Consider the following 15,861-nt stretch of genomic DNA (forward strand, 5'->3'; position numbering starts at 1 on the left):
ACAAGAGGAATCTGACGAAAAAGCAGTGGAGTGCTACTGATGTTAACTTGCTTGTTTATGACCTCACATCTCACAGCAATTCTGCCCTGCAATGCAATCTGAACTACCGTTGAATGGCATGTAACTGGCATTGACTGATGTCTGTTTCACGTAGTTTATACTGCCTACTGTGATGGCTGGCCCGACCATGTTCATGCCCTGGCACTGCACCCGACAGTTTACGCGATATTACGATCGTACGTTACAACTATCTCGTACATGTATCATTGTATATGGTGTTCAAATTAGCACTGTAAAAAGCCTGCCTCAATTTATTATTAACAACTTGGAGGCTTTTTGCAATACACAAAATTACCCAGCAATAAAATTCTGATGATCACGTGTTCACATAAAGTAATGTCCTCTTCTTGATGACGAGGGAAGGATTTACGTCATTTGAGATTCAAACGAGAACGGCTCTCCCGATAGTATGAATTGATTGATAACGCAACCGGGGGGAATCATTGACTTAAACAATATTTAGCGATAGAATCCGAACATCACCATTACACGTGATTTACATGTCACAGATAACCATCGTGTCTTCCGAATAGCTACATGTTTTGCTATGCTTGCGCAACAGCCATTGGTTACACAAAGGATACAAAGTATCTCTAGAAGATGAAGAGCAATTCACACATTAACTTATTGGACGGACTTTCAAATGCAGACACCTTTTAATCAAACCTTGACTTATTCTTACGGTGTTTTGACTGGACTGGTTCCGTTTCGTCGTATTCCATTTGTAGTAAAATACATTAAATTGGTAAAATATGAAATATTTTTTTGAAATTTATAATGAATATTAAAATTAGACTGAATGCAACAACGTGAAGCGGCACCAGTCTAGCGTTATCTTCTTATAATAAATAGATATATCCTCACGGATCTCTCAGCATCTGTGCCACTACGATTTATGCCGTTGCTGGTGTTATTGTCACTTTCGATACCCTATACAGCCACTTTCCTTCCCTAAATGTCCCACTTTGCTATTCCCTTCTCTTGTGATCCTCTCTTAAGACCTACACAGAGCTCATATTACCAAGAGATCTTTAGTGTTGATAAACTGATGAAAACTTACATCATTGTCCAAATAGGCAATTAAATGTTGCCACGTGTACTTTTGGAAAGGTTAGTAGTTCCATTCCAATCTGATAGAGGGATAACGCTGGATGACAATCTCAAAGAGACATCTACTAGCATCGAGACACCAAAGGAATTACTGGTAGCTGATAAACATTGACATAGTTGTTACTATAATATTTCTATATAAGGATCTTGTTTTGTGTGTTCTTTAGTGTGCCTTTTGACAAGGGAGTGTTAGTTTTAGATTTTAAAAGTGTTAAAAATCAAATATTAATTTGCAGATAAAGTAAAATTCAAATTACTTTGTCACTTATTTCAGATCATGTTTCAGCTAATTACTGATTGCTGTGAATGTGATGTTAAATGGATATGATTAGATTGAGTCCTAGAAGGACCAAAATAGCTATTTCATCTACTTTAACTCGTTCTTCCGCTCTACTGTATCTGAATGTAAATTTGTATTAAAATGTGCTTTTCACTTTTGTGTCTTGTGTACAATCATTGATGTCACATATGAAGGTTTTACATAAAGTATTTGATCAGCATGACATGAAATACAAAAATATATGATTCGTTCCGTTACCTAGGGAATGAAAAGATATTAAATTTCGATTCTGATATTAAGAATGTACAAAAGACATACAAATGAATAACACTTTTATTTTTTTTTACACAGTCGAGCCAAATAATGAATTAATCTGCATCATACAGCTGTTTCGATCTTCTATGATTCGTCAGTGATAACAAGGGCCTATATTCTGAAACCTTAGAAGTGTCTGCGGAAAATCCAAATTGATCTAAAGACATTTGAAAATGTTAGATCGCTAGGTATACTAGCCTCAAATGTCGTAGTTTTCCTATATGTGGTAATTCCAGAAGATCGTCAGGTGTATATATAGGTATTTTCTGAACCGTGCCTCTTTTTGAATGTATCAAAACATGGAGTGTAGATTACTGCAAACCTCGAGGTTTAAAAGTTCGATTGCTGATGTTAATTTTGCATGAATTCTTCTTTTCATCAAAGATGGATATAATTGATCTGCCAAACATGCCGACAATTAATTAAGATCATCATCCAAACTCAGAATTGATAAAACGATAAATCCATTCGCTGTATTTTAGTTTTATTTTGTCCTTTTCAAAGAATTATGCTTCGACATGAATCCGAAAGATAGCTTGCTAAGGGTAACATTTTCAGAGAACGCAACGGCGATAATGAAACATTAATAGTTGCAATTTACCATAACATTTTTATGTTATATTATTATCAAAGTATCATGCGGATTTTACAGAAAAGATCGACACTCAGTGTCAAGGTCGGTGCTGTATGATGATAAAGCCCCGGCAGTTGTTGATGGAACCGTTCAAACTTTTCTGAAAACACGTTATTCGCCTGTTACGTGGCAAAAATATACGCTTCCATATGAAACAAAGAAAGGAAACCATATAAAAGTGTAATACGACATCAACAACTCAACAGTGCTAAGTACTGAACGGTGTATTCCAAGAGAGAAGGATAGATTTTTTACCGTTCCTTTGTTTTGTTTTGTGTCATCATAACAGACGAGGTCATTAGACAGAGTCCACACATGAATGGTTCACCCGGGTATTTACAGTGCCATCATACCGAAATGACTTAGCCGCAGTAGAATAACAATCCAACCCTTCACATTACACAACGGTTCTCAAGTCCTTAACGCAGTGTAAGTTAAACTGAAAATCGAACAGAAAGTATTGATTTTAAAACGTTACTTTATCCAGGTTTGTGGACAGGACCTAGAACCTTCCTACCTTTACGGACAAAGCCTCCCTTGTGAGTCTCTTGGATCACACAGCAGGAGCAGATAGGTAGGGCGTAAGAATTATCTACCGTCTAAGTGTATTGACATAAATATAACGTTTTTCAAATACAGATGTTCTTATTGTTCTATAGATTTAAATGTTAGAATTCGCCATATGGTGAGGACATATTCCGTTATAATACACTAAAGTTTGAAGTTCAGATAATCAGCTTGATTTAAAATTACTATAGCCACATGATGCTGCAATCAAATCTCTTACTCGGAAAATGTTGTGTCTGATACGGTAAAGTGGTATTCAATTGTGTTTTTGTACAATACTTTCTGAGTGGCCAATCTTAGCTTATCCAATAAGTGTTCTCGCTCTCATCGATGTAACAAAGTATTCTACACCAGAACACAGACGGAAAAAAAATGCTAATCCTTTGCTGTATTGACTAACATAACTTTGACACATGCAGAACGCCTCCGAACTTCAATCAATACTTCACTTTGAATTTTAAAACGTCTCCATTTTCATTTTTGCAATTTTATCACTAATGCTACAGTATGTAACCTGCTGAACGAAAATAACGGGAGACTCGTGATATAGGTATATCCGTTTAAGAGAGACAAGTGTATGGAGTCGTTTACCTGCCGATCACTACACAGTGGCTGTCAGAAATCCAGGACATGTCTATATTTATTTCAATTAAAACCTGTATTCACATTGAAATCAAGCGACAAAGAGATCCGCAAAAGTCATTGCAATTAGTCATAGCATTGACAACATATCCATGAAAAAGATAGAGTGCGTAAAATACTTTGCGAAATTAAATCAATGTACTGAAAGTACTGAGAGGCTTAACGTATTGAAAAATGTTCACAAATAACCGCTAAGCTATATTACTTTCCCCATACTCATACACTTTGGAATGCAAAAATTACTAAAATAAGAGAACCAGAGGCTATTTTTCTTAACTTTAAGCAATTTTATATCTTCTTTAATTCTGATTTCAAATTTCACGACAATTATATGAATAAATCAAAATAGGTAAACAAAAATAACAAAATACACACAACCGTACATTTATCGCCAGCAAGCCAAATGATAAATAGCTCTATGATGAAGTTGACTAAATAAAACCTTTGAAATACCCAATATTTTGCAATTACTAACCTATCAATATGAGGATTTAAACAAATCGAAAGGACTTTATACCTACTTCTTTATTTTGAATGTATTGCAAAGTAATAGCCCTTACTTATTATAATTATATTTGTAGTTGAGGAAAGTAGATAAGGTATACACAGCATTTCAGATAGATAAAAGTGTAAGTAATTACATTAAATGCATTTATATGCCTATCTTCCTTGAAGTATCATGGTTAAACTTTTCTTCCAGTAATTATGTCTATAAAGGCATAGTTCTATGAGATTTAACCAGACTTCCATATATATATATATATACAAACTTTACAATATTTTCACTATAGCCACTACTATTGCTGATCTCCAATGCATTAGATAATGTCACCATTACACGCTAAATGAATAAATGTGTAATGGAAATATTTCGTTTTAGTTAATTGATAATTATAAACATGAATATTTTTTATACGCGCTTTGTTTGAAGGAATATTTTCATTTCAAGGAACTCTGATACACATTAACAAACCTTGAGAAATCAGCACAATCAACCTTCATCAAATAAAACTAAAAGACAAAAAAAATAAGTAATAACAGAGTCAACATCATGATCAGTACAGTATTTGAAATATACATTCATAAATCATGAGCACCAAATGTACCTTGCCTACGAAGCGCAAACTTTTTATCTTCAAAAACTTGAAAAAATGTCATGGCGGTGGGTGTGGAAATCCTGAAAAGTGTTATATCGGCGGGTGTGCACGTAGGACGAACAGTCCAATTTTGTGACGTCTAATGAGGTAAAGTGATGTTATATATTAATACGATCTTGCCACAACGACAAGGATTAAACTAAAATTGATGTTCTGTTTGTAAGTTTTGTTTGTTTATTAGTACTGTTAGTTGATAATCCAAACCAAGCCCCCAGACTAGCTTCTTATCATGGTGCCAACTCGCACGTAAAGTGTTCTGTACGCTTACGTCATGTCGAGAATTCCGTAAAATATATTGTTCTAAATTCATCAATAGTTCAACCACACTGTGCTTCTTTTTTGAAATATGTAGTAATCGTATTGTTATTTAAAAAAAACTAATTTTGGATGCTTTTAAAATAGCGATTTGAAAAATCGCGGCATTATTTACGCAGAAATTTGCCGCTAGAGGGCTCTAACTCTTTTCGATATTTCAGCCAATGAGAAGGCCAGGATCGGTAAATTTTGTCTGAAAGGCCGTCGCAATAGGCTATGCGTACTGAGTACGTTTAGCCTAAAAACTTAGTATTGATAAAAAAAAATTATTGTTATTATCGCATGTAATCTATGTGTGTATACATGTATTTCAGTATTGAGATAATTCACATGATACATAAATGTATTTATTACTTACTGTTGCTGCTTTCAGGTGATTTAACAGGCTTGCGTTCACAGAGCATATCAGTAAAAATATCATTCTAAAGCTCCAGACATCTTTCTGATCAATAGAAAGGTGAAATTATCAGTGTTAGACACATGCAATCTTGCGACGGTATGTAGTTGATAAAACAGACGAGGTTTTACCTTGGATAGTTCACCTGGTTACCGTGCTGTGCTTAAATGATCGATATTCACAAATTAGTTGTCTTTACTGTTGCAATACTTCGTGTTATGAACTCACGTGTATTGTTACTTAATCCTAATTTTTTAAAGCATTTTTGCTCATTTATGCGAGTTCACCTGGTAAGTTACCTTGTTGTATCCTTTACCGACCTAAGGATCATTGGGTACCAACCTTACGAACACACAAAGAATTGATTCCTAAACGGGTTCCTTTTTTTCTGCCTTCGTAACAAGGACTGAAAGTACAAATTGTACAATATAGACGTGTATGATGTCCTAAGTCATTAATCAGCGTTAGAGCTTCGACAGGCCCAACATCTAATGAATTCTGAATAAAAAAGAACCCTCAAAATTTCTTTCAACACAAGCAAATTTTCTCAATTGATATAAATGGCTCCCGTGTAATAGAATGAAAGCCTTATGCGTGCCTAAATGTATTTTTGGGTTCATTTGCCAAACAGGTTGAAGGGAATTTGACATCGCATTGGCTCAAACTTCTGTTATATTGGTTTCCAAAGATGGTTTTCTGTCAACACATTAAAACCTGAAACCCAATAACATTGCTGAGCCACAGAGAGACAACCGCCTTAGGCCTGAGGTTAGCAGTCAACATTAAATTCAGTTTAAAAAAGCGTTCTATGCCTTCTTATTTGTCAGGATTTTAACAACAAAAGTCAATAACGTTAAGAACAAATTTACATTAAACCGGATGTAGATCCAAAATATGTTTCACAGATCTGACATTTCTACAAGATCAAGTATCTCCATCTTTTTCTCTATTTTCTGGGATCAACTATCCAGACGTAAGCCAAACAGCTCGACCTTTACGATGCTGGGCGAATTTATTGACAAAAATGAAATGTGTGTTAGCTTCCATAACAATTTCATAAGGTTCCAACCCGTATCCCGCAAGATGGCGCATACTGGGCCTTTGCCAAAACTTTTAAAGGTCAGGTGCCACAAGTTGCCAAATGAAAGTCCTTTATTGCTCATAAGTGTTTCCTGCTGCCAATGGTCATCACTTTTAAGGCATGTTATTACTTGGTGTTGGAATTGAAGACTATAACCGTTTTTAAACTTCTCGTATAATTTCAAGGGGTATTGATGGCATTCCTTGATTGGATCATATTTACACTGGGCTGACCAGTCCCCAAACCTTAACGCAAGCGTCACGGGACTATCTGATTGTTGCTCAGAAATTAACGGGCGAACAAGGACTGGTTAGCCCATCATAACTATAATATAACCGGGTGGAATCTCCCACTACTGTATTCTGGCTGTGGCATTTCAATGTGATGGCACTATATAAACGTCCTTCGGCGGCCCCACTATCAATGGACATTGTCCTGAAATGACCAATAACAACTATACTAGTTTCATCGAGTTTGATTTTGAATCTCGTTTTGCTTACATTTCATCCTTATAATGCTTTCGGAAATGAAATGACTCTGGGGGAGAAATGTATTTGGTTTCCGGAAATGTCATGAGAAGCCATCGAACAGTCCTGATGCTGTGTCTGTATAGTAATTTGTTTGCAATGGTCTGATTATATTACAAAATTATGTACAAACTAACGATATGCTGGACACCATCTTAATTCGTTCCGATAGACTGATCAAAAGGTAAATGCTGTTGTCGGAGCAGATATTGAAAGGTAATCGGATCTTTGTGTTGGAGAGATTCAATAAGCGAGAATTGTTCCGACATGATGGATTCCTAGCAGTGCCCCCATGAGATAATGTTCAGTGTAACTGATAGACCGACAGTCTGAATCCATTAGACAGCGTTCACAGTAACTGATGGACTGACAGTCTCATGGTACACACGAAGTGCGAACGTCACACACGTACGTGGTACACAAGAAGTGTGAACGTCACACGCAAGAAACGAACAAAGTGTGAACCGTCTTCATAGTGTCCAGCTATACTGTCGCCACTATAACGAGATAATGTTATAATTTAATAAATCCCCTTCGATGGAAATAACAATGGTGGCGTTTTCTTTGTGAAATGTACTTTTCGAATTATCAACTTAAACGTTAGCTCTATACTGCTTTGCCTATTGCATGATGTATCGATTATTTGATGGTATACAATATTTATCATTTAATCAGTTAAATCAGAACAATAACATGTTTTAGATTTTTTAAGTGATTGGAGGTATTTATTGCTAATACTATCATATCCTTTGTTACCTATTATTGTACTTATAAACAAAACGAGGCACAAATTATGACATTTTGTAAAATTTTTTCTTAGAGACTAGTTTTTGTGATTGCGTAGATGACGCCATAATCCGGTAAAAGGTGCAAGTTTCCACTTTCTTTTCTGTCGCTAAGGCATTCCTTTAGAATAGAAATCTTATCAATAAAATGATTAGAGAATAATCACTACAAATCGCAAAATTGAAAGACCTGAATCTCGACTGGAACAATCTGTCCACTTGATTCCCAGAACCTGACAATAAATAGAATCGTTTTTTTTTATCTTTATCTAGAAACAACGGTTTTTTGTGAGAAAATAGTAAAAACTTAAGCACTGGTTTCTTCCACTATCCCCAGCACTCCCCTTCCTTTCAGACACTGAAAAAAAGCCGTTAGTAATTTCTAATCGAGATAAACACACTCTTATCTGGTTTAAAATAGCTCCAATTCGAACACCTCCAGATAGATCAGTGTTTTAATACATATAGACTTGAAATGCGCCTGTAATCGATAATTTAGTAAATGATATGATATAGATACAAGTATTTTCGCACGCACTTTATTACACTAGATAAACTTCAAAAGCCATTGATGACATTGACTTAATACTTGCTTATTGACAAGGATAGTATCTTTCCATCCTGTTTTATTTCCTGTTTCTACAATGAACTGGCTAATTATAAAACGATGCCTCCTACGACATAGCCTTCGTTTTTCCTTCTTTTTGGTCGATAGGCGTTTTATTGATTCCTAGACGAATTGAATAGAATTGAGTGTGGTATGGGACAGAATGATTATGTCGCCGACCAATCACCATAGCGAAAACAAGGTAACGCGGGCACGAGACTGAGGATTTAGCTGGCAAGAAAATGTCAAACAGTGCATTTTAAACTCAACTCATTAGTCTTCACACGAAAAAAATGTAGTAGAATTTCTTCTAGTTGGGAATCTCTGCCAAGACAACTCGAGTAGCAGATACTTTAACAGTTTAAGTGTGATGGGATCCCAGTCGTAAACAGCTTAAAGACAGCCAGTGGTTTCTTGGTTCACCGCACCTGCACATCTGGAAATTGGGGATTTATGAAAAACTATAACAATCAATTACTCAAGTATTTCGATCTTTGCTCTGGTTTACATTGTCTGGTCTATAGTCCTATTCCTAGCAAACTCAAAACAAAAGTACACAAATAAGACAGACTATCGCTATGATTTAAGACAACCTAACACATAAATTGTTTGTCCGCAAAAGTCGTTATAAAAAAGCTATCGTTTGAATATCCTGAAGAGAGAGAAATAAAATTGTGTCTGGAGCGATCTGCAACTCAATAGATTAGAGAAAACATCTACGGTATCAAAGTTCTCTTCAAACCTTTAAAGATAGATACTGACTGCTTTTACCATAACATGAGTCATCATTTCGTGAATTTAATTGAAAACATTCAAGTCAAAACACAAGTACTAGCAAGGAAGAGATCGGTAAGATACACATTAAAAAACCCAAATATAAATAAAACTTGATATACGACAGAAATGAGAAGTAATTTCTGTGTCGGAGGTGTTGCTCTGATGTATAGGAGCTTTAGGAAGTATTAAGTATTAAGCTGGGCAGAACAGACGTACGCTAATAGACTAATGGTATGATGGATGGTGTGTTAACCCCCGTTCGTCCTTCTCGGTAAAATTCTGCTTACTGCATCGGTTTCTCTAAACGATTAACACATTCCAAGGTGTGCTGGGTGTAGCTTCACAGTTATTATAAAATCATTTTCTATTAATTTTTTTATATAAAAATGCTGATTATGTTTTCCGTCATTATGTGGAGAACATAGAAACGAGACATCTGGAATTCTGTTTACAAGCTATTAAAAACTGTTTCAAAGTGATTTAATATAATAGCAAAATAACTGTTTTTTAAAGCTTGTTTAAAAGAAACGTGTGAAGTGAAACATCAAAATTTGCTTTAAAAACCAGTTTAGGAAGGCTAATTTCGAACTAATAAACTTCCTTCCTATGAACATTTGTATGTCTTCAGCTAAAATATCACCACTACACAAGTGTAAAAAATCACTTGTTAATTGTACGATATGAACTAGTGTACCTCAAACTGACAGTATTAATGTATAACTCATATATACAACCACTGAATAACAAATTTCTATCGAAAACCCGATGGTTGATATCACAGAATTAATGGTGTCACAGTAGTCAACATATGCTTAAACCCGATGTTTAATATCACAGAATTAATGGTGTCACAGTAGTCAATTAATATTTAGACCCGATGGTTAATATCACAGAATTAATTGTGTCACAGTAGTCAATTAATATTTAAACCCGATGGTTAATATCACAGAATTAATTGTGTCACAGTAGTCAATTAATATTTAAACCCGATGGTTAATATCACAGAATTAATTGTGTCACAGTAGTCTATATATGCTTAAACCCGATGGTTAATATCACAGAATTAATTGTGTCACAGTAGTCAACGTACACTTAAACCCGACGGTTTTACCTTTCCGAAGCATCCCATTTCACATTATTAAATGAACAATTTTCCTGTTTTATAGAAGCATAGTACAACTATTTTTTAAATTTTTTCCTGATTACATTGGCGGTTTTAGAGATGAGTACGTATCCAGTATCGGTGAAAACTTTGTTGTCAGTGTAAATATTTGGCAATAATCGGTAAAAAGCATGAAATTAATCTGTCTGGGTATCACACCTACTTCGTCCGTTAGAAGTTTGAGTAAAAGGCTCGCTCTTTCATCTAGTTAAGTAGTATAGTTTGTGTGTGTATTTTTCTCAGCTGACTTGAAAATATTCGTGCTCTGTATCGCAATCGCTAATGTGTTAACCTGATAGTTCATGTTTTTCAAACGTACTTCCTTTCAATATGTTTTGAACCGGATTTAACATTTTTTCAATGCCAAACATTTCCGTGATATAATACATTGTAAGTGAAATCGGACACGCTTTGAAAGTACACAGCTACAACTCCAGATAAAGAGGTTCCAGGTCTGAGTCATAGAATGTTTTCCTGTGGGCTGTGGATCTCGTGTGGTACTCAAGAAAGCACTTGTCACCTTCCAAATAATTCTGTAAGGACTGTGTTAGTGTATTGATTTGTTTGAATATGCTCTGGGAAATTTTGACAGAAACGTTATGATGTTATAGTTTTTAAAATTCTAGATTCGAACTTGGCAACGTCAGGCCAGTTAAATTTTGACATGGACCAGGAAATTACTAGGATTTTGGCTCGTGTAGATTATTCCTTTTAAAGAAACAAAATGTACAAGAAAACTGTAAATATATGACGAAGTTATTGGTGTTAAGACTCGATTTTATAATACTTCAAAGTAATTGTTGTACATGGTTATCAGGGACGCATTGGTGATTTAAAAGAACGGGTGTAGATAGAAAAAATAATAATAAATGCAAAAAGTTTACCCAATAGTAGGGCATTATGACAAAGAAGGCAACTTTTGCCAGTAGCGGTATTTTAGTGCCGGGATAATAAGGACAATGTGGTATGAAAGTGATCATTCTACAGCTTTACTGCTGTAAATGAAAGACAGCTCTACTGATCACAATATTGTCATTGTGATGAAGCAAACACGTCAATAAAGTCTTCGTTACCGATTGTGTTCCCTGTACGTAAAGGTCGAGAAAAAGGTGAATAAACTTTACAACTAGTAAGGCTGTCCCTTTGTAATGTCACAAATGCAGGTGATGTTAACGTGAGCTCATGTATTTCCGATAGACTTCAACACTTTCTAATATTTCAAAGTTGTGACACGACCAGTTTGATTTAATTGTGAGGTTCAATGCAGATACACATGCTAGTTTTAATAACTGAAATGCAATACTAATTGTTACTACAAGAGAGGTCTCTCGTGATAATACCCAGTAAGGGTTTCTTACTTAATCACTTACAATTAATGATTCATAGTAAACTGATTTCAATCTGTTGAATACTTCCAGACACACCATTGTTCGACTGCAACAGAAACCGCTTCGAAAAACATTATATCGAGGCATTGCATAACGTGAAAAAATACACAAAAAATTCATAAAGATGCCTGTTTCCGGATCCTTGCATGCCGAAGTTCAATTTTAGTCTCCCCAGGAGTAGGTAAACGGAAGCAGACGAAAGAGTGACAGACTAATTGCTTGTCAGATTCCGACTGAGGAGTTCCGGACAATTACTTGAGATATAATTCATATGTATGGCGTTTATCAAATCAACAGATATGAAGCACATGTTTCTTGAAGGAAAAATCAATCCTATCGCTCTATTTTATATGCTTTTAAGTGCGAGCCCAGTAAACTGTTGACAGTAAGCATTGCCTCACTATGCATGGAGTCCAAAGTCAAGGATTCCGCGAACTGTGTGAGGCGTCAAAGATTGTCTGAGGAGCGACAATATCGGACAAAATACATATTTTCTATCACGAGTCAGAATATCTAGTAGGTGAACGAAGACTCTACGTTAATCCTAGGCGAGGAAACTTCTATTATAATCAAGTAACTGCTGAATGAAGCTATCCTTGTAAATATCATCTTGTCTCCTGCTTATACACTTAATGCATCAACGTTCCTTTTACTTCAGTTATTCATAACATATGGCGGTAATACTACATGAATTCCGGTATTTGTGAAATTTGTTTCAGAATGTTTATAAAACAGAAATTCGAATGCAGAAACGTTAACAGGAACCATTAACACTAGCTAATAACTGCTATCTTCTCTCATAACTTCAGTAGAGAACAAAGTGAAGCCGGCTGTGAAACTTCCTCTTTACCTGTAGTAATTATGGGAGTGGAGTGCGACGACCTTGGAAGTGACATGACCATTTGAGTAAATATCTTTGATAAACGAATAGCGTAATCCAATTAAAAGGTAAAAATATCAACGTATAACCTACATAATAGTTAGAACTTTAGTATTCATTACAAGCATTAATGGGCCTCTTGATCCATTATAATTAACTTTTTATCCAAGGTTAAACAAAATTGGGAAATAACGCTTGAGCAGAATTAATGAATGTCATTGACACAAGGGCATTTAAGGACGTAAACAGAATATAGAATGTCTACAAAAATTTGAATAGTTGAGATGACGAATACATGAGTTCATTAAGCTGTCACAATACCAACTAAACCTAAGAAAAACCATTCACGGAGTTGCGTCCCGTAGAGACGCCTGAAATTGATAATTTCAAGGGGTGCGGTGGAAATTTCTCTGGTTCATTAACATAATAGATTTTTTTTTTCATTTACTCGGGTAAGTTGATGGAATAAGAAAAAGATTAGTGTATGCCTACATAAGTGATTAGCAATTACGATGGCATAAAGTATCATTAAGAATAAAAAGAATAAAAATTCAAATTTAAAATTTGTCATTAAAATATTTTACTTCAACAAAAAAGCCAGCTCAACATGGGGAAATGATCAACGTATACAGACACAAACGTATTTGTTAGATATAATACGATCCAATGAAAGATGATACCACGTTGACACGTCAGCGTTATAGCATATTAGTATGCGCGTCTCCCAATGATTAAAAAACTAGATTATGTAATCTTAAATAAGAATAAAAAACTTCATAAATATTCAGTTGTAAAACTTGACACTTAATTTGTCCTACTTTACCCAAGTAGAACTGATGTATGTTATTCTCCATTACTTACATAATTTACATTACTGTACAGTTCAATATTGGCACATTTCGTTCTCGACCTTTAGCCGTGTCAAAAGCTAATTACTTGCTTTCGGTGAAATTCACTCCGAATTGGGGGTAATTTTGTACATGATCGATATAGGAGGACAAAGCATGTGCCATTTTTCATCCGCCATTACCAAAATCTATCAAAACATTTATGAATACTTTATGAAAGCAATTATGGTTGTCGAAATAATTGACCAATCATGGCCATCCAAAGTCGATGTTGGTCATTTGGTAAAATTTCTTGTTGAACGGTCTGTAGAAGTCCTGTAATCGCTTTATTACGTTTGAATTCACGTGTGGATGTTTCCTGCCTTTAGTTCCAACCAAACAATGTGGATATTTACTTCCTATCTTATGTATACAAGGAAATCCTCGAGTGTCATTCATGTAAAAATGACTGTCATTGATATATCTCCTCAGCCCAAGAAAATCCTGAAGTTTTAACATCTCCTCGCTTGGACGTTTGACCATATTCTCTCCATTCACAAAATGAAACTGCTCAAGAGGGAAATATCGTAGCCACTCTTCTAAATGTTTTGCATAGATGCCGGTTTTGATGATGGACCATGATGTATCTACTAGGCCTGTGTTATTATCCGACAATGCCATCTGTTCAAAGGGTTTCATGGAAGCACGTTTGCTGGCTACTTGTGTGTAGTCTGAAATAGCTCGGGTAACAGGATCACGCACAATGAGAACAAGTTTCACATCACGTGACATATTGAAGACTCTTTTAGGGACTTCCTTCGTCACAAAGTATCGAGGTGTCTTTTCAATAGTCATCTGCTTGTCGTTTGTTTTGGGCATCAGGTCCCTGTAATTATAATTAGAAAGAAAATAATTTTAGGATTAACACAAAAACCAGTCAAACGATATCAAATTGGCGCTACACATCAAATAAAGAATCTTAAAAAAGGTAAGACTGCTGATTTTTTTTGTTGGAGTGTGGAAGGCAAATTAAGAACTAATAGTTTGAAATTTTGTGTTTTAGACGCAATGCGACATCCTCTGCTTCGATTGTTTTCGGAAGAGGACACCTACTCGTTTAAAACGAGACTTCATGATCGATGGATTGTCCATTGAATCAAGATACTTCACGTGGTAAATTGGCACGGTCTAATATGACGGTGTCCCGTTAGCTGATACCATGTTAAACTTCAATTTTATGTTAAAACAAAACTGATGGAGAGAAAACGATACTAACTTGAAAAAGTGAAATTGCAACTGAAGCAGATACTCCAGAATGATGAATTGTGACAGAGGCCGTAAAATGAAAACAATTTCCCGGGAAACAAAATGTATTATTTCTTAAACAAATTGTTCAAATACCAATAAAATCCTTATCTAAATCAGAGAGAGAGAAACGAGCATTGGGGGACTGGACTGAATAGTGGAAACGAAAAAGCATGGTTGTCTCAATGGAAATTTAACCAAGAAACCCATAGATATTTAATCATAATAAGATGAAGATAATTTAATATTGCATATTTGATTCTGTTGTATCGACTCAAAATTGAAAAATTATGATAGCAGCCGTAATTACACGTCGTAAAATATCAAAATATACTTTTGAAGTTGTATTAGTATGTTGATAAGGACTGAATTATTGGAGTTCAGGTTATCGTCTGTGAGAGATGCATTGTTCCCAAGTGGAATCGTGTAAGGTTACCATAACGTACTGTTGTGTACGATTGAAAGTGGATGTTGTATATATTGAGGTATACAGACTTATCTGAAGCTTATATTTCACGTGAGGTATTGTGTTTCACTATGGATATGAATACCTGTGCGAATGGTAACGATTTCAGTTTTAGAAATTCATATTAAAATTAGGCAATGAATTATTGTTAAAAAATTAACAAGGATTAGTCATTCAGTATATTCAAAGTAATAGGTGAAAGATTTAAGGGTAAAATTAAAATCAATAATATTGTTCGACTTCAATGTTCGTGTGATGTGTAATGACAGAAGGCTGATTTCCTTACATAGAGTTTAGGGGAAGGGGCATTCCAATTTATTTAATCGCCACTGACCTTTCACAATGATTTGTAAGGGCAGCATCGGTAATATGATGATATATTTTTTGTAATGTATACAATACACAACTGGTTATATAATGTGTTTTATGTATATTCTAAAGTATTACCTCACTAAATTGTCGTCACCTAAACGGCAGAAACCAAGCGCCATTTGCTGGGATAAATTCTTCAAATGGAGGATAGTTAGGAAATTAAACGTAAGAAAAGTGGCAGCTGTTCGCTCAGTTTAAAAAGATTAT

General features: G+C 35.1%; 1 protein-coding gene across 1 annotated transcript in view; it reads right to left on the minus strand.

Moving 5' to 3' along the window:
* Positions 1-13,240: 13,240 nt before the first annotated feature.
* The window catches only part of LOC132544540 (heparan sulfate glucosamine 3-O-sulfotransferase 6-like), a 32,472-nt gene continuing 29,851 nt past the window's right edge, over positions 13,241-15,861 (minus strand). The window contains exon 2 of the mRNA XM_060208152.1: positions 13,241-14,397. Within this exon, the coding sequence (XP_060064135.1) occupies positions 13,782-14,397 (616 nt within the window). The 3' untranslated portion in view covers positions 13,241-13,781. The remainder of the gene's footprint in view (positions 14,398-15,861) is intronic.

Source organism: Ylistrum balloti, unplaced genomic scaffold, assembly GCF_031769215.1.
Source record: "Ylistrum balloti isolate Yb309-2 unplaced genomic scaffold, AGI_CSIRO_Ybal_v1 Utg369802, whole genome shotgun sequence".
In the NCBI taxonomy this organism is placed as follows: domain Eukaryota; kingdom Metazoa; phylum Mollusca; class Bivalvia; order Pectinida; family Pectinidae; genus Ylistrum; species Ylistrum balloti.